Source organism: Engraulis encrasicolus, chromosome 16 (genome assembly GCF_034702125.1).
Source record: "Engraulis encrasicolus isolate BLACKSEA-1 chromosome 16, IST_EnEncr_1.0, whole genome shotgun sequence".
NCBI classification, from domain to species: domain Eukaryota; kingdom Metazoa; phylum Chordata; class Actinopteri; order Clupeiformes; family Engraulidae; genus Engraulis; species Engraulis encrasicolus.
The window spans coordinates 35,080,088-35,107,233 of record NC_085872.1 but is presented as its reverse complement, the minus strand read 5'-3'; the positions used below and the strand labels follow the sequence as shown (position 1 = coordinate 35,107,233).

The 27,146-nt window shown below is 44.5% G+C and overlaps 2 protein-coding genes across 2 annotated transcripts in view; one reads left to right on the top strand and one right to left on the bottom strand.

Moving 5' to 3' along the window:
• Positions 1–17,820, top strand: pls1 (plastin 1 (I isoform)). Its single transcript, XM_063219499.1, has 16 exons — positions 1–162; positions 564–677; positions 4,095–4,255; positions 4,941–5,070; positions 5,851–5,983; positions 6,443–6,524; positions 6,786–6,951; positions 7,750–7,892; positions 9,243–9,335; positions 11,010–11,205; positions 14,127–14,205; positions 14,321–14,435; positions 14,697–14,830; positions 15,302–15,425; positions 16,673–16,797; positions 17,281–17,820. The coding sequence occupies exons 2-16, from the start codon at positions 602–604 to the stop codon at positions 17,432–17,434; spliced, it is 1,911 nt and encodes a 636-aa protein (XP_063075569.1). The 5' UTR covers positions 1–162; positions 564–601; the 3' UTR covers positions 17,435–17,820.
• A 3,397-nt stretch (positions 17,821–21,217) lies between these two features.
• Positions 21,218–27,146, bottom strand: part of pcolce2a (procollagen C-endopeptidase enhancer 2a) — a 13,187-nt gene continuing 7,258 nt past the window's right edge. The window contains exons 6-9 of the mRNA XM_063220441.1: positions 26,762–26,937; positions 25,780–25,863; positions 23,652–23,819; positions 21,218–21,386 (exon numbers count right to left, since the gene is read on the bottom strand). Coding sequence (XP_063076511.1) covers positions 21,256–21,386; positions 23,652–23,819; positions 25,780–25,863; positions 26,762–26,937 — 559 coding nt within the window. The 3' untranslated portion in view covers positions 21,218–21,255. The remainder of the gene's footprint in view (positions 21,387–23,651; positions 23,820–25,779; positions 25,864–26,761; positions 26,938–27,146) is intronic.

Genomic DNA, 27,146 nt, shown 5'->3' with positions numbered 1-27,146 from the left:
CAAGTCAGTCTGTGCAGTCTGTGCCGTCCGAGACGACAGTGTCAGAGGGGGGACTTCTTTTGGAACCTCCCTTTCTGTTTCACTCACCTGAGGCCGAGCACCGGGGACCCCCTTTAACAACAACACCTCAGCTGTCACCCACACACCTGACTACACCTGGAGGTACTGTGCGGCGCTTGTGCTGTTCTTTTTGTTTTTTATTAAGTGCAGTGTTTGAATTGTTTTTTGTTTTTACACTTATTGTGCCAGAGTTATGTTTTTCTGTCGAAAATTGTTTCGCTGTGCAATGTTTCGGTGACATGTTTGTTTGGAGGAGCTCTTATCATATCATATCTCTCATTGAGGTCATGCAGATCACTGCACCTAGGCGTCTTCAAAGTCATTTCAATATGAACGACATCACTTTTATGGCATAGGCAGTGAAACGATTTTTGTTTTGTCTAATTTAGTTTACAGTAATATGTTGTTTGCTGAAGCATAGACGCAGTATGTCCGAACACATACTCATGCCAGTTTTATTCCTTGAGGATGTGTTGCTTGTGCTTGCTAATCCTTCACTTCAGGGTCATTGGACCATCAGAGGAGCTGTTCATAATCCAACATGGCGCAAAAGATGATCAAAACTCAGATATCCCGAGAGGACTTGGAGGAGCTCCGAGAGGCCTTCAACAAGATCGGTCAGAATGCTCCCTACAGAACCTTTGCATAGCTTTAGAATAGAAAGCATTCCAATGCAATACAATGCATGCCAAAGCATTCCAATGCAATACAATGCATGCCAAAGCACTGCCAAATGTCATACAGTTGATTTTTCACCTTGAATTCACCTTACACTGTAAACACATCATGCATTCTACACACTAGGAAAGATTCAATAGAATGGCTGTGTTTGGTTTATGTGTTGTTATCATTCTATTCAAGAAGGACAGTAACAGTTTGTGTGTGCTACTGGGTCATTGACGTTTTTTTAGTAGGCGGTGCAACCATAATTCCACTCTTGTATAAATTAAATAAACAAAAACAAATATTGGTAGATAATGTGCAAGCAATGAATATACGTAAACATTTATTTCATCCAATGCTGGCATTAACACATTGAGTACCGACGACGTAATAATGCGTTTTTCACGCCCATGCGTTGTATACCAAAACGCAAAAATACGTTTTTGCATTTAAATATCATATTTTGAATCTACACCCTTCAATGGACAATATATGTGATTTTGGTAGCTCTGTGATGGACATAAATGACAACATTTGCAGTCCAAAGTTGTTTGATTGTTATGATGTTTGAGTGTTATGATTTGGATATTTTAATTTAACTTACCAAGATGTCTGGAAGCCAACCCATGTCGCCTATCGCGCTGCCTGCATTGATTTCCCTAGTACGGTCACTGTAGCATCTGTTGTCTCTGACTTCACGCAATAGGTAAACACCATTGTATAGTGCCTGGAGTGTCTTGAACTTTCTGGACTTGCTAGACCTTTACCAGATCCTTTGGATCCAAATGGCACCCGATATGTAATTGCAGTAATGCGCTCCGATTTGGACGTTTGATCGCCAAAAAGATAAGTTTCTGTGTCTTCCTGTATGTGAGAAGCCAGAAGCTAGCATGGCTACATATCATGATTCCCTGATTGTCGCTCCCAACGCAGGACGCTCCCCTGTCGGCTCGCTCCCACTAGCCAGACTATCGATCCGGGTGGGACTACACGTCCGGGAGTGATAGAAACACCTGGGACTACACGTCCGGGAGCGATCTCAGCTGGGAGTGTCCATCTGCCACCGCATATGATTCGGGTCGGATGGGCTAGGCTACATCTAAGCATCATATCATTTGGATTTGTTGTCAATGTTGGGCTATTATTTCGGGAGTCATCGGGAGCTATTTTAGCAAATGTCTCACCCTCTGCATGTGTGCAAAGAGTTTGTGATCAGTCCACGTGAAAAACGGGGATTTCAAAGGGCATCGATTGCTGGTGTCGTAGTGTGACAGAGCAGGAGGTGTGCTGCCGTATTCGTGAATCGTGCTGTGTTTGTGCAAAGAAAATGGAATCTTGTACAAGAACGACAACTAGCTGGTGTGGCCAGGAGTGGCACTGCAGCTATGTTATCGCAGCCAAGTAAATAATGAATGGGTGCCAATGGGGCTGTACGCTTCTCTTAGAACTATCTGCCCGTGTGATTTTTTTCCCTGGAAACAATGAAGTCGCGTTCGATAGATATGAGTAAGTGAAAGCATTTGCCGACACGTTTGCATCTTGTCAAGTGTTAGATTCGTGAAAATGACCCTTATTTCAACTATAGCAATGACATAACACGTGACAATCGACTTTACGGCACTACGCCATTTGTTTTGTAGTTTTAAGTCTGACTTCAGATGTCGATGTGTTTAAAGTTATGTTAGGATTGTTGCGGACACCTGTTATTTATTGCATTTAAGGTGGTGGAAAAGCGGCATGTGTACATGGGTAAAGGAAATGACTGCGCTCATCCTTAAGAATTTGGGCACCTTCAATTAACATGTTGGACGGTGGTGGGGGTTGAGGTGTGTGACCGTAGATGTCTCTGCTAGGAGGATCAGTCAGAGTACGTCTCTCGTCAGCTCTGGTCGTGAATAGTCGCAGAGATTCCTCAGCCAGCAGGTATTAGCCGAATGCTAGCGTGTTGCAGGACAAAACTAACACGTCTTTGGGAGAACAAAGCCATGTCAGGAACCTTTAACTTCACTTCTAATACAACTTCCATGATAAGGTACAGAATAATGTGCACACATCTTTACAAACCAGAGAACAGAATCGTCACAAATCTCTGCTGAGCCATTTAGCCCAATAGGCTCCCATTCATCTTTTACTTGGCTGCGTGCGCCAACGGGGCTATAATGGGAGCCAATGACAGACGCCTATCTCATAGCTTAGAACATTTCTGGTTGTTGTTTCCCTAGTAGCCTACGATCGGTAGCGTGTATTGTGTCTGACTTCACGCAATAGGTAAACACAGAGACCATTGTATATCGTGCCAGGAGTATCTTGAACTTTCTGGGCTTGCTACCTAGACCTTTACCAGCTCCTTGGATCAAAATGGCACCCGAATTGTAATTGGAGTAATGCGCTCCGATTTAGAAGTTTGATCGCCAACCAGATAAGTTTATTTGATTATTCACCCCTATGTTGAACTGTCTTCCTGTATGTGAAAAGCCAGAAGCTAGCATAGATGGCTACATATGGATCGGATGGGCTACATCTAAGCATCATATCATTGGGATTTGTTGTCAATGTTGGGCTATTATTTCGGGAGTCATCGGGAACTATTTTAGCAAATGTCCGACCTTCTGCATGTGTGCAAAGAGCTTGTGTTCAGTCTGTGTGAAAAACGTGGATTTCGAAGGGCATTGATTGCCAGTGTCGTAATGGTTTAGAGCAGGAGGTGTGTCTTGACGTGCAGGAAGATGTGTGTCAGAGCTAACCTTGCACCAAATTGTGATTAAAACCAACTCATCCCCTTTCAAACTCGTCACATTCTGAAGAAGCGCACCCTTCACAAAAACCTCAATATCTCCGATTGTAGCTGAATTCCATGGATACCCACTTCGGTTTAGCGTGGGTTTACTCGGCAATAAAAGCTCGTAGAGACACACAGTTTTCACCTACTAAGAGGGCAGCGTCTCCACTTTCAAACGAGTCATAACATATTTCAGTGGCCCTATCACATAATAAGCTGTGAGTCTACAAAAAAACGTAAAAAAGGGCTTAGAACGCTGGTATTCTACGACATAATTCCGTGAGCACCGCCGGTATTCAATCTGTTAAGTGTTATACACCATGACGTCTGCCAAAAAAACTGCTCAATGTCCCTACTGTCAGTGTTGGGAAGAGAGCACGCTAATCACATGACGGATGTCAGTAGTAAAACATTACCAGATTTTATTAGGATGTAGGCTCCCATCGCAACTACATTTCCATGATCCTTAATAGCATGTGATAATGATCTCATTACGGCCCAGCGTCTGATTAAATTCACTAAAGTGTGTCAGCGTGACTGCCCTAGAAGATACTGTTCAGAGATTAAATGAAGGATTTTTATCTGCACACAGATATCGATAACAGTGGCTTTGTCAGCGACTTTGAGCTCCAGGACCTTTTTCGGGAAGCAAGCTTTTCCTTGCCAGGGTTTAAAGTGCGGGAAATTGTGGAGAAGTTCATTGCTGGAGACACCAACAAAGATGAGAAGATAAGCTTTGACGAGTTTGTTGGGGTAAGGCAATAGTATGTCAGTGTGCTGTGTGTCATATACATCACTTCTCTCTCTCATACTGTATGCCCTCATTTGACTAGGGAGGATTGGCTTCTGTAGATGTTTAACACACACCCAAGCACACACACACACATGCACGCACGCACCGACGCACGCACGCACACACACACACTCATCAAACTTTCTAACCTCCAAATTAGGCCTAATTCCCCACATGCTTTTGTGCATGTCTACAATTATGCGCAAACTAAGAGTATTGTTTGGTCTCAAACGGTGTGTAATATCTACCAAGGGAGGCCTGAGGAAGTGAATGCCGAAGTTGCAGTTAAAGAATAAATGAAATGATAATACAATATTGAAAAAAACTATTGTAGGACAGGATGACTATAATAATATATATATAATATAATATAATATAATGGTATTCACAAATACACAGAGTGTTATCAAGCACCCATTTCAATTGATAGTTCAAATTGACAGTTATTGTTAGCGCAGCCTGATCATGCAGTGCTTGCCTTGTCTTCCCAAATGGCAAGAAAGCAGGAATATGGGATGTTTTCATATTATCCCATGACTTGTATGTTTTAATTTGTTTAATGTAGAGTGGAAGAAAGGGCATAACTTTAGCAGATATATGAGCTACACTGTCTGACTGTCCTCCTGGCTTCTCAAATATGTTCAGATCTTCCAGGAGCTGAAAAGCAAGGAGGTCAAAGAGACCTTCCGCAAGATGGTGTCCAGAAAAGACGGGATATTCTCGTTCGGAGGCACCTCTGGCATCTCCAGCGAAGGAACACAGCACTCCTACTCAGGTGAGAGCACAGAGGACACACAACGGCCCATGGCTCTGTCTCATTCACAGCAGTTACATAACAATGTGACGAACGCTGCTTCTTGGAACACAGTAAGGAAGCATTACTCATGTCTTGCAAAAATACATTTTGCATTCACATTTGCATTCTGTTTTGTTGTGCTTGCTGATATGCCATTTTTACTACTGTTCATTTCTTATCTTACCTCAGCAACTTCACTACAAACCAGTGCATTTAAATTGATGTGCAGTCAGTTGTATGGGTTGTTCAAACGGTGATATGACCGTAATGCAAATGTATATTACAGTGATATGCAAATGCATATTATAGAATCACACTGGCGGCTGTGTTTGGAGTGCTCAGCGCGCTCGGAGTATAAGAAGTACCTACAGTTGTATTGTATCTGACTCCAGCAGTGGACTATTGGTTCAGTTGTGGGTTCACGAATCAGAGGGTTGTAGGTTTGAATCCCACACTAACCAGAAGGGACTCTAACCCAGTAGGGACTCCAGCCCATACCCTGTACTTAAATAACTATCATGTTAATGTAAAAAGTAATTCACTTGTAGAGAGTTACTTGTGCACAATCCCTGGTGCTGAACAAAAAGATAACGTATTTTTTTATTTTTTTAGGTCGAAACGTCATTGCCAATAAATGAATGAATAAAAAGAAGAAAAAATAACTTAAAGAAGAAAAAATCCAAAGAAGTGTGCAAACCTTTTTTTTTTTTTAAAATGTAAAAAGTAATAGCATGGTTTTTTCAATGCCTTCGTCCTTAGATGAGGAGAAGGTGGCTTTTGTGAACTGGATAAATAAGTCCTTGGCCAAAGACCCTGACTGCCGCAGCCTCCTCCCCATGGACCCCGAGACCGACAGCCTGTTCAAGTCTGTCAAAGACGGAATACTCCTGTGGTATGGTGCCATCTCCAGATACTACGTCTTAGTTACTGTGTGTGCTGACGGTGTAAACAATCCTATGTCCTATGAGGAATAAAACGGGTCAGCCGTGGCCTAGTGGTTAGAGAGTTGGTCTTTCAATCTAGGGGTTGCAGGTTCAAATCCCCCCTGACCTCTCCCTACATCTCCATCCATGGCTGAAGGGCCCTTGAGCAAGGCACCTAACCCCACATTGCTCCAGGGACTGTAACCAATACCCTGAAAAATAATAGTTCTAAGTCGCTTGAATAAATGCAAAGCGTCAGCTAATTGTAATGTAATGTAAAAGATCACAAAAAAGTCCCATGACTAAAATGTATTTGGCTGGATCAGATTAGTGTGCAGAGTTGATTGCCATCCATTCACAGTTTCCATTATCATCTTGGATTTTGGTTGTTTTTTTTTCTAGCTTTTGTTTGCTTGTTTGTTTTTCAGCAAAATGATTAATTTGTCCCAGCCAGACACAATTGATGAGAGGGTGCTAAACACCAAGAAATTAACAACTTTTACAATGAATGTAAGTACCATATCCTATTGTGATAATACCACATGTGTAGTATAATGTAGATTTCAAGTATATTTATTGGTTTAATCATCTCACTTTCTAATGTAGTCATTCCACTTACCTTTGTCTGGGTTTTGTCTGTGTGGGTGTCTGCCTGCTCTCTCTCTCTCTCTCTCTCTCTCTCTCTCTCTCTCTCTCTCTCTCTCTCTCTCTCTCTCTCTGTCATTCCCCCTCCATCTCTCTGCCACAATCTCTCAATAAAAACCCCGACAGGAAAACCTAATGCTGGCACTGAACTCTGCGTCGGCCATAGGCTGTACTGTGGTCAACATCGACCCCCACGACCTGAAGGCTGGCAAGCCTCACCTGGTGCTCGGCCTCCTCTGGCAAATCATCAAGATCGGCCTGTTTGCCGATATCGAGATCTCCAGGAATGAAGGTGGGTTTGTCCTTCTTTCTTTCTTTCTTCTTTCTTTCTTTCTTTCTTTCTTTCTTTCTTTCTTTCTTTCTTTCTTTCTTTCTTTCTCTCTTTCTTTCTTGTGTGTGAACGTGTGAACGTGTGAAACCTCTGAAACAAAAGTATTGATCAGAGAATGATCTTACTTGGCAACACAATGTTTGGAACGGTTGCATATGAACTGGTAAAAATGGTGACTGGTAAAAATTGTGAGTGACTTGTAGAGTTTAGAATCTACCTGCCACAGTGACTGGTGGGGAAAATGTTTAAGTTCCACCCCTGGTGTGTACATGTGTGCACGTGTGGTTTGGCATATGCATGTTGTTTGCCTTTGCATCTGTTAATAACTTGCGTGAGGGCAGGATATTGCAAATTGCAGCTGATATCCTACCACTTTTAGTTGTACTACACTCTTCCCATGTGAGCTGTTTGTGTTTGCTCATGTTTGCATTTATTATTGGTTTTTGTTTATGCTACGATGTGGATTTGAATGTATTTGCATGCTGTTAAATAAATACATGCATAAATTCCTCTATGTGTGTGGGTGTGTTGTTGGATGTGTGCTTGTATATGTGTGTGTGTGAATGTGTGCGTGCATGCGTGCGTGCGTGCATGCGTGCCTACGTGCATACATGCGTGCTTGCGTACGTGTGTGTGTGCACACGCATGTATGTGTGTGTATGTGTGCACGTGCATGTGTGTGAATGTGCGTGTGTGTATGTGTGTCTGTGTGTGTGCGTGCGTGCTTGCGTGCTTGCGTGCGTGCATGTGTGTGTGCAGCGCTCATCTGCCTGCTGCAGGAGGGTGAGGAGCTGGACCATCTCCTGTCCATGTCCCCCGAAGAGCTGCTCCTGCGATGGGTTAACTTCCACCTCAGCAACGCCGGCTGGCAGCCCATACACAACTTCAGTGAAGACATCAAGGTAGGTAGTGGTTGGCAAAATGAATTCTTGAGTTACAATCCAGTGCCACATATTCAGAATGGTTTGGTTTTACCTGTCCAATTCAGCCATGTGAGTGGGTGGTTGAATGATCATCGGGTTGAATTGGACAGGTAAAACAGACACGTCACTGGATGTAACATACATTGTTCATAATTAATAATTTTTTAAATGTTGTGTTGTATAGTATCATGCATTGTTATTGGGGTTTTTGATTTTCAGGATTTGCTTCATATACAGTAGTTGGACACCGGGTTCTAGATTAATTTTTCATCACTAGTGAAAATGATTAGTAGATACTTATACTTTTAGCCATACACACTCAGTAATGGACCAAAATGTATAACAACAGAATTTTCACCAGCATTTGGCCAGTTGGATGGTGTTAATTTAAACTTGTTTGCAAATTTGTCTGCAAATAAATTTGTCTGCAAATAAATTTGTCTGCAAATAAATACACATATGAATTCATTTGAATTGATATGTTGGTTGCGGAGCTGGTAGAAGAGCATTGGTGGTTAGGGAGGTGGACTTTTAATCTGGGGGTTGCATGTTCAAATCCCACCTGACCTCCCCCATACCTCCATCCATGGCTGAAGTGCCCTTGAGCAAGGCTCCGTCCGAACCCCTCATTGTTCCAGGGACAGTAGCCAATGCCCTGAAAAATAATAAGTGCAAGTTGCTTTGGATAAAGGTGTAACCTAATTGTCATGTAATGTATATGGTAAAATGGACTATTTTTATATAGCCCCTTTCGACTCCTTCGAGTGAGGGCTCTAAAATGTAATGAACACTTACCAAACAACCAAATGCTGGTGAAAATTCAGTTTGGTTGCTGGAAAAGAAAACTTTGAAAACCACTTTCAGCCATTATTAGTGAGTGTGTGCTTGGTTAGTAAGATAAAACATCTCCTAGATGTTTTGGCTGGTGATGAACAAAATTAAATTAGAGTCCTGAATGTAATGTAATGGGTGCATTCCAATATGCGACCTTGCGTCCTCCACTTGTGCTTGTGGCCTCGTACCAGGAAGTAATACGTCGTGATGACATCACTGACAACAGCATTATATTTCAATATCTTGCAAAAGCTCAATTGTGAAGTCATTTTCTCATTTTCAAACAGGATGGTAAATGAAGAATAGTCCCCCAAAAATTGATTTGACTAGGCTGACAGCGGGGAAACTTAATGGTTTTGTCCACGAAGGCTGGGCATCAGCAAAACACAAGGCCACAAGCCCAAGTGGAGGACGCAAGGTCGCATATTGGAATGCACCCAATGTAGACAGGAGGCTTTGACCCTTGACCTTTCCTGTGTGTTTTGTCGCTCTTAGGACTCCAGGGCCTACTTCCACCTGCTCGACCAGATCTCTCCCAACGGGGAAGAGGACGCGGTGGCCATCCACGTCGACATGTCAGGGTTGAATGTGAGTGTGAAAGTAGTTATTGTGTCATATTGTGTGTGTGTGTGTGTGTGTGTGTGTGTGTGTGTGTGTGTGTGTGTGTGTGTGTGTGTGTGTGTGTGTGTGTGTGTGTGTGTGAGAGAGTGAGAGAGAGAGAGAAAGAGAGAGAGAGACAGACAGACAGACAGACAGACAGACAGACAGACAGACAGACAGACAGACAGACAGACAGACAGACAGGGGAAGAGAGAGAGAGCGAGAGAGAGAGAGAGAACACATGTGTTTGTGACTGACTACACATGTCTATTTCAGATTTACGTTTTATCATTTTTTACAGTCATCCTGTTTGAATGTTTACGTGTTTGCATTGCAATTTGTGTGACTGGCACCAGGAAGATGAAGCGTATGTGTGTGTGTGCGTGCACACGCGTGTGTGCGTGTCGTGTGTGTTCATCGCCAGCTTTGAAGTGAGTCATATCTTCTTTTAAAAGGGAAAAGACTACCAAGGTCGGCATTTTATGATAAAGACACAGCCATATTGCCCTGATAACAAAGTGAAACCAAATAAAACCGGAATCCTTGGATGAATGACAACGACCTTTTCTGGACTGGGCACACACAGTATAGAGGACTTCTTTCATCCCTGTATTGTTTCATTAACAGCCTATTGTCTATTAGCCAGATAACTGGACACAACAATGGTGCTCTTTGACAGACCTGTAGTGTGTATACTTACTTCCCATGGACTTGGCTGCCATAGCCAGCTGGCCCCCACCGCACCCCAACCCACAGCAAAAGGTGCTGGTGGAGCCCTGCTGTGGCTCCAATGGTGGGGCACTGGGCCTGCTACACCGGCGACCCGGGTTTGAGTCCGGCCTGGGTCCCTTTGCCGACCCTTCCCCGTCTCTCTCCCCATTCATTTCCTGTCTGCCTCTCCTACTTTCTTATCACTAATAAAGACCAAAAGAAAATCTTTAACCCCTTAAGACGCGGCTTTATAAATTTGTTGTTACCAGTATGGTAATGACCAAGTCGTGGTGCATTACCAAAGGGCCTGTGTTGTGTCATAGTATTGTAGTTACATTTCAATGACTATTACAGCATGCCACTGGAGGTACGGCGCGCATTAAGGGGCTACGAAAGAAAACCAAGGTGCTGCTGGGGAGTTGAATCTTAGATTGCCCTGCTAATGCTGAAGCTGACCACTGTGTTAAGCTGAGTGTGAGATGACACAAGGGCACAGAAAGCACAGCAGATTTGAATTGTAAAGCAGGGCAGCAGGGCACGGCCAGATAGCCAGGCGGTGTAGTCATCAGGGAAAGATGGTATTCTTCTGTCCGTCATCCCTCTCTTGACTAGTGTTTCTCATCGGGGGCTTTACAGCCCCCCAGGGGGTGTTGGGGAGGCCTATGGGGGTGTTGAGAAAGATACAGTTGAGAGGTGGTGATGCTTAGTTGCCATTTGGGCGGCATTCGTGCATTTTATGTTTTAATACTAAGCTGGACGTTGGCAGGCTAATGATGAGGTCAAGAGGGGGGGCGTTTGGGAGGGTTATGATGAGGTCCAGGGGGTGTTTATTCAAAATACATGTAGGTTGAGAACCACTGCTATAGACCATGCCGGACATAACACGGCTGTCTGTCCTCTGCTCCCCTCCTCCCCCCGCCTCCGCCACCCCTCCTCCCGTCCCATTCCCAGGAGCGAGATGACGAGAAGCGCGCAGAGCTGATGCTGAAACAGGCGGCCCGCATGGATGCCAGGCAGTTCGTCACTGCTCACGACGTGGTGGCTGGAAACCACAAACTCAACATCGCCTTCGTGGCCAACCTGTACAACCTCTACCCCGCCCTCAACAAGCCCAACAGCAACGGCATAGACCTCTCCTTACTGGAAGGTAGGTGTAACCTCACTTACTTACTTAACTTTACTTTACTTTTCAGGACATTGCACATATAGTACATGTAAGTTGTCATTCCAGCCCAATGCACAATGGCTAATTTCCATCTAGTGTCCAAAATAGGCAGGCTAGATGTTTAGAAGTAGAGAAATTAAAAGCACAGACATACACTTTTATACCAAATACACTGTTAATAAAAGAAAGAAAGAATTGGAACACATATAAAGGCAATACACATGTTAATAAAAAGAGGGAAGCCATAAAATAAGCCTGAGTCATGTAGGTGTGGGTGTGACCTCAGCCTATGACCTATAATAACATTGGCCTCGTTTACATAAGACATTTAATTCAGAATTAACTCAATTTAATTCTGAATACAGCTTAATGGAACACCATGTAAACACTTCACAATTCGGAATTAAAGGAAAGTGCAATGTAAACTTGACGGAGCTATTAAATTCGGAATTAAAAACAGCATGTAAACATGGCCATTGATGCAGAATGCTGTAAGAATGCAGAATGTTGTAAACCGGTATAAGCAAGACTTCCAAGTCCTTGATTAGAATATTTGGCAGTGAAGTGCCCACAGAATTCTGAGGGAGAGAGCAGTATGTTGATTTATTACATATAACAGAGTTATGACTGCTCAGCAACTCATGCATTTGATTAGTTGGTTAATAGTTAACACAGAAGGGGACTTTGGGATTTTGAAGCTGACACACAGCAGAGTTTTTACTGACGTTGTTCATTCATGTGAAGTGTATGTACTTCATACTTTTGGCCACTAGGGGTAGCAGAGTGCTTTGCTCTGTGCTGCTCCACCCCTGTGAAAGCAAGCACCCTTTTACACTAAAGATGTGTCAGGAGGCTCTCTGCACTCTTTCCCCTTCTCCCACCCAGATTTGACACCTGCCATTGTAGGTACAGTACTGTGCGTGGACACAAGCTATTGTGTGCTGTTGTCTGTTTGGGCTTTTGGCCATTTCCTCTTTCTCACATCTTATTTTCCATTTTTTGTAAGCTCAATGAAACACACACCCACAGTCAACACATTGGCACATACAGTATATGGTATACACCTCCAGTTAAAGAAAACACCAGTGCACCCACATTTGGATGTTGCTGGGCATCTTGAGAACTGTTGAAAACAGCTAGATCAGGGATGTCAAACTCAGGCCCGGGGGGGCCAATTTGGCGCACAGAGTAATTTAATCCAGCACACACAATCATAGTCTGTTATTTTAAAATAAATCTTGAGTTCAGCTCGCGATTTTGTGCTCAGTCAATTTGGCTTTGACACCCCTGTACTCCCTCCTTCATCACAGTACAATTTAGAACAGGTGTAGGAGTTGGGGAATGGGCATGTTCATGCAGAAACAGTCAGCGTAGCACGCATGTGCAGTGTGAAATTAGAATGCATTCTGATTGGAAAATTCTAGTCAGAATGCATTGAAATGGCGAAGTGCGCATGCGCGCTGTGCAGACTTCTTCTGCATGTGTCGTCACGAACCTGACCATTTAAATACCTGGAGTGTCACATATCCACCTTATTACCATGTCCACTAACCCTGCCCATTTCAACGTTTTTCAGGGTACCACAAGATTTCTGGTCAGCCAGTTCCTGTTTGGCTGTCCATAGTTCTTCTGAATGCTTTAGCAGTAGCAACAAGCCAAACAGTAATGGTGCTGCCATAGGGGTAGAACATTAGACAAGAGGTGACACTCCAGTGGCACTGGAAAACGGCAAGCGTAGCCTTCATCTCTAGATGGACCTGTGCTCTTCCATCAATGCAAAGAAATCTGGAACACGCCCATCTCTGTCAAAATATGTCCTAAAACTGTGTGAATAAAGTGACACATTTATCAAGGACCAGATTTGAAATTGACATTTCAAGAATTTCCCTTGTATAGTGTGTCGATGGATATTTTCAAATTATTAAGTCATTTTTGACATTTACATAGCTCAGGTGTATCTACAAAATAATGACTGTCGGGATTACTGTGCTGTGAATAAGGGGATACAAGGATGTTTATTTGTCATATACTGTAGCCTACTGTACTTCTGTTTGCAGAAGAAAGTGTGTGTGTGTGTGTGTGTGTGTGTGTGTGTGTGTGTGTGTGTGTGTGTGTGTGTGTGTGTGTGTGCGTGCGTGTGTGTGTGTGTGTGTGTGTCTGTGTCTGTGTCTGTGTCTGTGTCTGTGTTTGTGTTTGTCACCTCTAGTCTAATATTCTACCTCTATGGGTGCCGTCCTTGTAACCGTGAATATGCACAGAGTGGGCACCAGGGGGCACCTTCACAGAAAAACATCAAATAGAGTCAATTCATACAGCACATAAAACATCTTTGCGTCAAATGGGCATGACCAGGGCTGCTGACAGATTTTGCTGGGCATAGGACAAAGTCATCTGAAAGGGCCCCCTACCCAATACATACAATGTAATGGGGACCCAATTTTGGGGCCCCTATCTCCCTGGGCCCAGGACACAATACCCCTTTGTTCCCTCCTGTCGGTGGGCCTGCTCATGATCTAAGCATTAGATTACAGTCAACCTAACATACCCGTACAGGTACCAAGGTCATGGCTTGCTATTCTACTTCACTGACTGGCATGCTACTACATCTGCTGTGTGCTGTGACTTCTGCAGATATGTGGGTCAAAATAAGCCATCATATCTCTAACAGTCAAGAGAGATTTAAGACTTTCTGACAGACCAAACCATTTTGTCTAATGCTGTGATTTAAAGATGGTTGCCTGTTCCATCTTACTAAGATCATTTCTCTTCTTTGCCTAAGATGGGGTTTTAGTGGCACATAGTCAGTAATAAATTATGTCATCGTTATCGCTTTCAAAGTGCTCAGTGATCAGATGTCCTTGTTTCATTGGTGAGACTGAAAGTGCTCACATTTCTTTCAACAGGGGAGTCCAGGGAGGAAAGAACATTCCGGAACTGGATGAACTCTTTAGGTGTTCGGCCATTTGTGAACCACCTTTACAGGTAAGGCAAATAACCCACTGTGTGGGGAAAAAAAAACCTTTTCAATATTTTTCAAGTATTCAAAATTAAAACGTTGCCAATTGGAATATGTTCTTCATTTGTCTTCTCCACCCAGCAACCTGGTTGATGGAGTGATCATCCTCCAATTGTACGAACACATCCAGGTCGCAGTTGACTGGAGGAAGGTTAACATGCCACCCTATCCTGCTCTCGGAGCAAACATGAAAAAGGTTTGGCTTTAATATATACATAGACCAGACACTATATTCACATCTTAATCACATTTATGCTGTGAGAGGCATGAATTGCTTACTTAGGCCTACTTTAAAAAAAAAAAGCATAGAAAAGACGATACAAGTACAATACAATTATGGATGCAAGGTCAGCCAATTAACATTCAGTACATGCAAGTATCTATTGCAGACATGCAGAATTGTGCATGTGATGTTGAACAGTATCTTTCTTTTGTTTGTTTGTTTTTGCTTCTGAAGCTGGAAAATTGCAACTATGCCGTTGGACTTGGCAGGGGCGTGGCCAAGTTCTCCCTGGTGGGTGTCGGTGGGGAGAACATCAATGAAGGGAGCCAGATGCACATCTTAGCACTGGTGTGGCAGCTCATGAGGAGGTAGCTCTGCTCACTTGCTACTCTGTTATGTCCTTTTACCTATTATTTATTATGATACTTATATATAGTTTTTATTAGCCTGGTTTTACCAGACCACATTCATTTCTTTGTAATTCATTTTTGGTCTGGATCCTCGATACCCTGGATCACTTGGGTGGTAGGAGTGAGCTCAGCTCTGGTTTGAAACAAGCTCTGACCTATCGCTGACAGTTGGCGTTCATGATGTACGTTATAATGCTCCCAAGTGTGTTCGTTTATTGGCCGGTAACACCATACGTCTAGTAGACGACTGAAAACCCTCCCCAGAGAAAGTTAATCAGACCATTTGTGAATTTCGAAGTAATTAAAAATGAACGGTCTGGCCTGTCAGGCTAAGTTTTTATTCTTGTTTATTTTATTTTTGTTTACCTATACCTATACTTTTGTCTATTTCTTTGAAGAGAAGAACTTAAACTTGTCTCATGGTTATAGGTACACTTTGACCGTGTTGTCGAAGCTTGGAGACGGGGAGAAGGTGAATGACCAATTTATTATAAACTGGGTGAATGAAACATTAAAACAAGGAGGGAAGGATTCATTCATCAGCAGTTTTAAGGTGAGTGTAGAGGAGCATGGCACTCTTTTGGCTTATCATTTACTGCCTGTCACCAGTTTTGTGTGCATACCTGACCTCCTTGTGGGCAAAACGGCTCTGTTGAGGTGTCCTACCTTAAATGTGTCTTGGCTGTTCATTTATAATAATTATTATTATTATTAGCAGTAATAGTAGTATTAGTGTTATTATTGCATCACGTTTGCAATGGGATATATTACAAACCTGCATTAATTATATGCCAGTTTAAAATGTTCTTCTTATTCCATATATGTTCTGGATCCAAATCGAGGCAATGGGTGCCGAGGAACATTTTTATGTGCAGATTGCATAACGTGAGATCTGTCATAGCTGTTGATTTTGGCTATCAGTTTTGAAGCACATAGACACACTTATCTTTTTCATGATTCTGTTTGCCAGTGATGTCCTATTATTTCAGGGTTATGTGTGCATGCATGCTTTTTAAAATGCAAAGTAATCGCCCTGTCCTGGATAATGTTGCATGCCTGGCCAGATTAAGACGGCCTGGGGCCCCTAGGTCACATATGGCTGTGGGCCCCTGCGTAAGGCAAATTCCATGACAAATTCATATAGCGCGTCAAATTCACAAGCTAGGAATTAGGATAACATGTCTACCAACTGCACTCAACATGACGGATGATTTTTTCAATATTGCATTTGGTCACAGTTCTGCAATTGATCACTTTTGACCAATCAGGGTCCCCCTGGCAGGTGGGGGGCCCTAGTCTGCAGCCATACGTATCTACGTAGCCTATGCATGAATCCGGCCCTGGTTGCATGAGATAGAGGTGCATGCTGCATACTCTTCACAACTTTTTCTAATGCTGTGTATATTGGCCTTACACCTGCTGTTACCATGATGGGTTATAGTAGTAGCAGCGAGGACTTTAGTCCAAAGGTTTTCAATGCAGATCAGCGCCATTCCTTCAGTCATTTACTTCTGGCTTCTTTATTCGGTCTCAAGCAGCGCAGAGTGGAGAGCAGGGTTGCCAGATGAGGCTGATGATTTCCAGCCCAAAAATGCTCAAAGCCTGCCTAGAAGCACTAAATCCCGCCCAATTCTATTGATTTCTATGGCCCAAAATTGAGTGTTTTTTCCTGCTAAATGCCATTTTTGCCCGCAGACGGCCATCCTAAGCAACCCAATGGGGCGGGAAACCGCCCAATCTGGCAACACTGGTGGAGAGCCCTCTTATCGCTTGCTAACAGATCACACCTTTGCATTTCAGGACAAAGCAATCAGCACCAGTCTCCCCGTCATCGACCTGATCTCCACCTTTGCTCCCAACGCCATTAAAGAGGACATAGTCAAGAGAGACGACCTAAAAGCAGAGGACAAGCTCAACAATGCAAAGTAAGAGAGGAGGGGGAAAAAACACAGTTCCTCTCCATTTTGTCTGGTCATGAATCACTGTGATAAAGATCTGGCACCGAGGCTCCTCCTCCTGCCTCCTGTCTTGTGGTTCCACTCAGCACTCTCCTCTCCACTCTCACCCTCTCTTTGCGAGGAGGTTAGATGAATTAGTGGCATGTGGCACACTCTAAGTGCGGTCACATGACGCTATTCTTGGTTATGAGTAGGGTACCACAGCCATGTTTGTAAATTTGTCAAACGCACTAAAACGCATTCCTAACCCTAATCTGTCAGTGAACAATGTGTGTCCACCAACTTATAAACATTTCGAACTGTGCCTAGACCAAAAACCCATTCCTAACCCTAACATGTCAGTGAATTATGTGTGTCACTGTCCACCAACCTAAAACATAGCCTTCCTTTGCCTTCCTTTCCACATTCCACTAACAAATCCTTTCACCCCTACTGCTCTCTTTTCTACAGGTACGCCATCTCCGTGGCCAGGAAGTTGGGCGTGAAGGTGTACGCGTTGCCTGACGACCTGGTGGAGGTGAAGCCCAAGATGGTGATGACCGTGTTTGCCTGCCTGATGGGCCGGGGTCTGCTGCAGAAGGCAAAGGACGCAGAAAAGCACTGACCATCTCTGCTGCCCTGCACACACACACACACACACACACACACACACACACACACACACACACACACACACACACACACACACACACACACACACACACACACACACACACACACACTGCCGCTGACAGCTTTTGCCGTATCCAGGACAAAGTCATCTGAAAGGGCCCTCTCAATACGTACTATGTTATTAATGATGACCAAATTCTGGACCCCCTTCTCCCTGGGCCCCAGACACATGACCTGTTTACCCCACCCTCTCAGCTTCCTTGCTTACACACACCAACTACGAACGAACCCAAACACAAATTTTGCACATGGAGTTTTAAAAAAATAAATGTAAATGTATTAAATTATTGTTAATGAATTCAATAAAAATGTACCTAATGAGCATTGCTTGGCGTCCTAAGCTGTTTGTGTGTTTGTAGAGAATCTGAAGAAGACCTTAATGGTGGAACCATAGTTCTGCCATGGAATAAAACACAAACAAAGGATTTGAAGTGTGAGGACTTGTCCTGCACCTCAACTTGGGATGCGCACAGAGCCGGTTCTACTGATATGCAGACTAGGCAATTGCCTAGGGCCCCAGCAAAACTACTCAACTACTGACCCAACCATCAGCCCTGCTGTGGTAAACGACAGTAAAAACAACTAAAGAGGGCCCCATGTTTGTACACATATTTTGCCTAGGGCCACCAAATGGGTAGAACCTCCACTGTCTTCCACTGTCTCGCACAGTCTTCCTCCTCCTCACACCCGGCCCCCAGTCCCATATTGCTCTGTCTGGCTGGCTGGCTCCTATTATGTGGCCACTGCAGTAGACTCCTCCGTCTGGTCTGCATTTGCTTCTGGTGCTGTAGGAGTTGCAGAGCTTATCAGGCTGGGCCATCGGCCTCTCAATGCAATTTGTTTACATTGTGTCAGTCGGCAGCAGGAGGAAGTACTGTATAGGAGCATGGGACAACAACAACAACAACAACAACGGATCAGCCAGAACAGGAGGAAGGATGGTCACTGATACTCCACAAAAGAGAGAAAAGAGATCTTGTTCAGGCAGCCATCTGATTCCACATAGAGTGGTGTGTTTGCGCCGTGCTGTTCTCTGTCTCCCTCTTGTTCTTGTCAGGGAGAGGAGTGCACAGTTCAGAACACTTACTATACCATACTGACCCACAAAGGCAAAGGGCAGTAACTACATGTTTTTTCAAAATTGATTTTAGACTGAAAAGGGTTTTCATTACACCTCCTTTATCTTGTGACGAAGGCTTATGGTCCAAATGTGTCCCACTTTAGAGATAATGCCATGTCAAATGTGCAGTACCTGCAATAAGTACCCAACCCAACACCAAGGCTTTGAAGGCCTTTTTCTCAGTTTCAATGCTGCCGTAGTTACTTTTTAGAGCAGTATAATTGGCCTGCCCCAAAGTATGACAGCATACAGTAGTGTCTAGGAGGAAGAGAGTGGCGTAGAACTGTAGCTGGAGGGAAGGAGACACGCTGCAGTTTCCTGTGGGATTGGACAGGACAGGAGCGAGTAGTGAGTGAGAGGGGAGTCTAGGGTCAGCTGTGGCATTTCAAACATGTGGAGGTCTGTCAGGATGAATGGGATTCCCTGCGTGCTGAAGCCCAGGTACAGGTGCAGGCAGTGAAACGCAAAGCCCTGAGGTTTCAATCCACCTCATAAAAAGCCACAACAGGACTCCCATGAGAGAAAATCGCTCCCTGGAAACCAACTCTGAACACAAGCTAAATCCCTTCCCCAATAGAACTCCGGGATTAAGAAGCACAAAGTCCTGGAGGTGAATAAGAAAAGACCTGACAGTGACTTAAGATCCGAGTCATTGTGGTGGGATATTGTTAGCCCGGCTTTACCATAAGCCCAGAGAGGGAGTTCTCTCAGTGTTCCGAGTTTGGAATCTGGAAGTGATCGTGAAATTCCAGGAGTGTTGAGGTCCCGGGGGAAGCAGAGAAGGGGGGACGAGAGAGGAGTGGGGTTGTGGGGGCACCACTCTGCACTCCATATGTCTGAGTCAAAGACTGAGAAGATTTAGCACCACATTACCCCTACTCCAGGAATCCTGTGCCATAGGAAACTCGAGCGCAGGGGCCGGAAGCCATAATGAATGTAAATGCCACTGTAATTACTTTGTTTTATTTTCAAATATTAGTTTCACAAGAACTGTTCCACAAACTGCCTGTGTGTAGTAATAGGCCTAATGTGGACTCATATGTCAAGGCCTGCTGAGTTTTACCTCAGCACATTACAATTTGCACCCACTGCTACTGCGCCAACTAGAGAGCTACCACACACACAACGTGGACCTCTGGGCACATCTTCCCCTATAGATATGAAGACGAAATGTCAGAGCTCTGCCATTTTTGGGCCGATATATTGCTGCCATCAATAGGGGACAAGGCAATACGCACTATTTCCTTTAGATGGTGGTAAGATCTAGGACAAATATCATGATACCAGACCAAGACGGTGGCACCGAGGGCTGGGCACCACCAAAATGCTGAACACAGCACCTAGTGTCCATATCTATGGTCTTACATAACTATCCATGGCTCTCCTCTCTTTCCATCAAGAGTGGTGATGGGACAGACCGACCGTGCATCCAATTAAGTGGGGAATGTTCCCAAACATCCAAGAGGGAGAAGGAGAGAGGGGGAGAGAGAAAAGAGAGAAACTGAGTCACATGGTCAAGACTTTCCAGAGAGCTTGCCAATTTCCAGCTGCGTTGCCATGACTGTGCCTTAATTAGAGTGGCATTCAGTGGAGTATGAGATTTTTCCTTTATTCCAGATCTTCCTTCTATGCCAAACAAAGGCTTATGCTGCATTATATACTGTATACCTGCATAATAGTGAAATAAAACTAAAACATGAGTTTGCCACAACAAAAATATGGCTCTAGATACATACTGTAAGTACTGTATGTGTATATGAAATGGGTCAAAGACAAGCATGGACACCCCTATTATATGACAAATAGTGGAACAGTGAGGCACAGAATCAAAGAATGCCAAAATGTGATAAATAAATAGTTTAATACATCTCACGGTACTGCTGTTGTGTGTAATGTTATCCACAGCGTCCAATGGTTTGATGCAACAAGGGGGAGTGCCCCATAAAATATCAAAGTGTGTCACAAATCACTGTTCGAATGATTTCAAGTCTTTGCACATGCACAAGAGAGGAGAAAACTTGTGAAGGAAAGTCCAGAGAAAGGATATAAATAAAACACAGCAAGTTATGTTGAAACACTCTAAAGTTGCACTGAAAAAAACTGCAATTGGCATGTCACGAATGGCATGTACTGTATGTACCTATGCTTTGTCACATCTACCCAAAGTAAGAAACTATGTGAATACACATTCAGACCTCCAGTCTGTGCTGAGAGTATTGATTTTTTTTTTCTTTTGTAGCGTGACTGTAATGTATTCTGAAAATGTACTGTGACAATAACTGGGCCATCCCGCATGCATAAATACCCAATGAACAATCCCATATTTATAAATTCACATTTGCCTGGTATTTCACCTCATACTGCAACCATCAATAAGCCATATTACAACATTAAGGAGATATAATCATACTTCACTGCAAATTAACGTGTCAAGTCTCGAGTCGGTTCTCTATTAAGCACTGGGATGAAATTAGGCAGTTCAACCTCTCATGGGGCACCAATGAAGCGTGGCGAGCTGCCCCCTCTCTGTCTCTGTCTTTTTGTCTTGCTCTCCTCTCTCTCTCTCTCTCTCTCTCTCTCTCTCTCTCTCTCTCTCTCTCCTCTCTCTCGCTCTCTCTCTTTCCTCGGGAGTTTCAGCAGTTGATATTCTTCAGCACGCTCAGCTCTCGGTGCCTTTTCCCTTTGAAGGCCATCACGAAGCTGTTGGGCGTGATCACTCCCCTCCCCTCCTCATCAATCTGGCCCATTACGATGTAGTTCAGGCCTGCAGAAGCAAACACAGAGGACACATCCAACACATTTATCAGTAAAACCCTAGATGACCAAAAAAGAAGTGTGAGAGGAATGAAGTGTGAGTGGAAAGACAGTAAGAAAAAAGGAGCATAGTCAACAGAAAGTCAAACATAACAGTAAGGTGAGCCCAAATACTCATTTCTGCCCATTAAGTCTGATTGCGTTAGCCTAAAGCAAATAGTCACATCTGGCTGTGAGTGAGTGAGTGAGCTGGAGAGAGAGAGAGAGAGAGAGATAGAGGGAGAGAGAGAGAGAGAGAGAGAGAGAGAGAGAGAGAGAGAGAGAAAGAGAGGAGGGGAGAGTTATGGGGGTCTGCCCCCACGTGTCTGGCATGACTCCACGAGGGCGGCCGTATGCATGGCCACCGATCCGCACAAAAACTAAATACTTTCACTCGACTGTCAAAATTTCCATTGGAAAAGAATGGGGCTACTTTGCTGCAGTAACTGAACCGTGCTTGCGCGTGCGGCATGAGACTGCCGGGACGACACACACTGCAAACCAATGTGGTTTTGCACTGGGGTTATTTTTGGTGCCTGATGCTGCGCTTGCACACACACACACACACACACACACACACACACACACACACACACACACACACACACACACACACACACACACACACACACACACACACACACACACACAGTATATACACACTCAAAGAAGTCCAGATATGAGGATGCACTAGGATGGAGAAAAACATTCTAGTCTTATTATGCACATGTTGATGCAAATGGGCCTGTGGTTTCAGACTGAAGCAGTGATGAGATAGCTCATCATGGTTATGTCTAACAGGCCAAGCGGGAGAGAATGCATTGGGAGCCCAACAGAAGATGCAAAATGTATGCATATTAGTATAAAATAAAATAAACAAAAAAGTATTTTTGACTGATAATGTAGTATGTTGTTTGTTTGTGGTTGTTCTCTCTCTCTCTCTCTCTCTCTCTCTCTCTCTCTCTCTCTCTCTCTCTCTCTCTCTCTCTCTCTCTCTCCCTCCCTCTCCCTCTCCCCCACCTCCTTCCCCTGATGGGAATCCCCACAGAGGCTGGCTATATGATGACTATATGATGGTAATGAGCCGCCTTAGTGTGAATGTGCACAATGGTAATTAAGGGGGTAAATTTATGGGTGGAGTGGAGTGGACTGACTTTTAACGCTGGATATGAAGAGCAAGCCTGTCTTCAAAAGCCAAGCCAGCCCTTATGAGCTGCCATCTCCTACTAGGCGTTTTGTGTCGTACTCAGCTATCTTTTCCTTTCTCGCTTGTCTTTCCAGGGAGCACGCTCACACAGTCTTGTAAAGAAAAGTGTGATTCATGCTGTGCTCTCAGCAGGCCAATCAGCACGCTTCTTCAGACACATTGAACGGAGGGGAGGTCTGTGATTGGGCGCTCGGCTCAAATGCACCACTATCCAATCTCTCACCAGCTTCCAGGGACAGTAGCACCATTAAATTACTGTATGCCAGATAGAGCGGGAGAGAGAGAGAGAGAGAGAGAGAGAGAGAGAGAGAGAGAGAGAGAGAGAGAGAGAGAGAGTGCGTGCGTTTGTGCGTGCGTGCGTGCGTGTAAACGTACGCATGTGTATTTCCACTTGTATGCAGGCACAGTATGCATTTGTGTGTACAGTATGTATGCTGATAATGTATGTAGTGTCCGTGTACATGTGCGTGTGTTTGTGTACGGTGGGTGCATGAAGAGAGGACTCGCCTCTCCTGGGGTGAGTCCCTATATGAATCCACGTTTGGCCACGTTTGCATGCCCATAGGGACCCAAGTTCGAGTCTGGCCTGGGCCGTTTTCCAACCCCATGAGTGTGTTGCAATATGCGACCTTGCCTCCTCCACTTGCCTCCTCCACTTGCTTCTCTCCTCGTACCAGGAAGTAATATGTCATGATGACATCACTGACAACAGCATTATATTTCAATATCTTGAAAAAGCTCAATTGTAGAGTCTTTTTCTCATTTGCAATTGGGATGATGAATGACAAACAGTCCCTCAAAAGTTGTTGTGGCTAGGCTGACAGCTGGAAAACTTTATCGTTTTCTCTACGGAGGAGGGGCCAGGAGGCGGGACGAGGAGACAAGCGCAAGTGGAGGAGGCAAGGTCGCATATTGCAATGCACTCCTAGTCTCTCTTCTCCTGCTCACTTCCTCTCTCCTCTCCCACTGTCCTGTCATAATAAAGGTTCAAAACCCCCTAAAATAAATTCATTTTAAAAAAGGACTCACCTCGCCTGACCAGAGGACACTTGCGGCACAGGATGACCAGGCGGGTGCTGAGGCTCTTGCCGGCCTGCTGGATGGCCAGCTCCCCCTGCTTGTAGATGGTGATGACGGAGAGCACCGCGTGCACGCTTTGCTCACGCACAGCCGCCGACACCAGTGTGCCTGTTATCACTGTGTGTCAGCGGGGGGGCAAAATTGATTCATTAGCTGTTACAGTCTAATCGCCGAATTGGACAGGTGAAAAAGGCCATTTGAAATATTACGTTACACTTAGTAGCTGACGCTTTTATCCAAGTGACTTACAGATATTTACAAGGTATAAGTTGGGGGCGCTGTGGCGCAGCACGCTAAGCCCCCCACATTTGGGCTTACATTGCCCATGGGGGCCCCGGGTCTCTCTCCTAATCATTTCCTGTCTACTCTCACACTGTCCTGTAATAATAAAGGCCAAAAAAGCCCCCAAAAAATACTTTATAAAAAGTTACAGTCCCTGGAGCAGTATGGGGTTGGCTGCCTTGCTCAAGGGCACCTCAGCCAGGGGTTGTGGTAGGGAGTGGAAGGGTGAGATTTGAACTAGCAACCCTCTGCAACCCTCTCTTTAACCACAGCTGCCCTCTTAAAGGCGTATGCCACTATTTTGGGGCTTAATACAGTTAAAATCGTTGGCCAGGATTTATAAAGGTGGTAAAGTGTCTTATTTTTCATGTTAAGCGTTGTCTTGCTTTAAGACAAGTTAAAAGAGGGAATATGTCGCTAAGCTAGTGAAAGTCAATGGATCCATGTAGCATTGTAGCATGCTACACGGATCCATTGACTTTCACTAGCTTAGCGACATATTCCCTCTTAAAGCAAGACAACGCTTATCATGAAAAATAAGACACTTTACCACCTTTATAAACCCCAGCCAACGATTTTAACTGTATTAAGCCCCAAAATAGTGGCATACGCCTTTAAATGTGGCGCTGGATTGCAACTAATGAATCTGTTTTTCCCATCACTGCTGTGTATGGTGTGAACACAACAACCACATGAACATCACACACAACCACTATTGCTTCATCTGTATGTTTTATGCAAGCAAAGCAAAATGAAGAACCCACGGGTGATAACAGTCTTCGTCACGCACATAATATAAGAAAATAGTTTTTTGTTTGTTTTTGCCAAAATTGAGTAGTAGGAATAGTATATTAGAGTAGAATATTTCAGTCGAGTGTGGGTGTTTTAACAGCACAGTCCTGCTTTGTCCCTGAATACATAACTGTGATGCAACAGCTTCTGAGATGAGATGTGCAGCTTTCGTTCGGGAAGGCGGCCCAAATGCATTAGCACAAATCCAGAAACTCCCCATGGGTTCTGGCAGGCTGCGCCAGACTACAACTGCGTCTCAGACTCAGACCTCAGACTCAGACAGTTTTTTTTATGAGGGTCTCACCCGATGATTGTTCTTCCTTGCCTCCCAACCCATGTAGGGGCCTACAATACCGTATTTATGCCCCATATGTGCAGGAAAGCCGACAGGAGGAGGGGACAAAGAGGTCGGCTGTTCTGGGCTCAGGGAGAGAGGGGGCCCAAAACTGGATTCTAATTATATTATGATTGTACATGTCAAATCAAGTGTACTTCATTGTCAACAAACACTATAAGAGGGTTAACACAGAAGTTTGAGATTGCATTTGACCATATAAACATAGAAATAAGACATTGACAATATGTATATACTGTATATATGTAGATTTGGGGGTGGGGGGGCGCTTTCAAATGATTATGTCTTAGGCCTGGCCAATGCTGTCAGTGGCCCTGTATATTTCTGTGCACCATGTCACAGTCCATACCACATGAGTAGAAGTGACAAATGGGGAGACCCAGCTAGGCCCATTGCAAAAAAATTAAAATAAAAAATTGTACAAAAAGTCATGCTCGTCGGTTTCTACGGAGACAGACTCCCATATCAACGAGCCAACCAACCAACACCAGCACGCACAGCAACAGCATTTGTCACCAGGTTGTCGCTCGAGATTTGGTCTGAGCGGTGTCGAGATTAATAGCAGCAGGAGCGAAAGCCTGTGTGAATACACTCATTCATGCACACGACACAGGGGTGGGGTGTGGAGAAGGGGGGGAGAGTTCTCACCGAAGTTGCTGGAACAGAAGTGTGTGTCAATCACGCCGGTCCTCCTGCACTTCTGCTTGCACAGGGCCTCTGAATATGCTAATACTGGAGAGAGTAGAGAGAGAGAGGTTCCATTGGCCCATTGTTTCCGGGTTCTATTAGGCAGACCTAGGCAGACCTAAGGACTGTTCTATTCAATGCTAGGAGCATTATGACACCCCCTTTAGGCAGACCGGAACCTGGTCATGTTAGGTGCCCATAGCAACATATTACAATGGCATATCTCTATACTTAAAGAATCTCTGCTAATACTGGACAAGAGGGGATGGGATGGGGTGTGGTAAGGGGGTAGACAAGGAGGAGAATTTCAAAGGAGGCCGCCATTACCACAAGATTTATTTAAATGAGATTGAATTGAGCAAATGGCATAAATCTCAATGTACCACCTATCGGTTTCAGGCTTTGACAACAGGCAAGAGTAGATGGACTCAATCAAATATTTATTTTGCTGCATGCTGACTAACCACATTTTCACAGCACTTAGGCCCAACATGCTCAACGGTACAGTAATTCACCAGGGCTGCCACGTCGGACTGCCCACATAAATTTTACCAACATAAGAAAAAGTGTGTTATGGTGATTTGAGGAGCACCAATCCCAGGAGTCATGTGTATGCATGCAGAGAGAGAGAGAGGGAGAGAGAGAGAGAGAGAGAGAGAGAGAGAGAGAGAGAGAGAGAGAGAGAGAGAGAGAGAGAGAGAGAGAGAGAGAGAGAGAGAGAGAGAGAGAGAGAGAGAAAAACACACACTCTCTTCAAGAAACAGTTCATCATCATCAGCACCGTAGTAAATCTCCCAACCCTTCCTCTCAGCGTGGCCAAATTGAGCAGTGTTTCAGAGTGAATGAGATTCATGAGCATGCGTACATGTATATGCATACTAAACAACTCACAACTGAAAACAACAACTCAACACAACACAACACAACAACGACTGACACGTACCCATAGGCCTTGTGGTGGTGGCAGGTGTCGTGGCGGCCGTGGCCAAGAGAGGAGGTGCCTTGGTGAGGAGGGAACTCTTGGTCTTGAACTGGTAGTGGCCGATGAAGCCGTCGGCAGTCAAGCTCAGATCGGACAGAAACTGAATGAGGAGATGGTTGCCATCAGAGTAAATTGGGCTACAGGGGGGCACAAGATGAGAGCGGAGCACCTTGACGTTACTCTAATGCAGTGGTTCTCAAACTTTTCCCATCATTCCCCCCTTCGGAGGGTCTGGATGCTTCCGAGCCCCCCCGCAACAGCAGCGGTCGCGCAGACTGATTTTACAATCACTGCGCGGTGCAGAATCAAAGGAAAGGTGACTGGTGATATAAAACAAAGAGGGAAG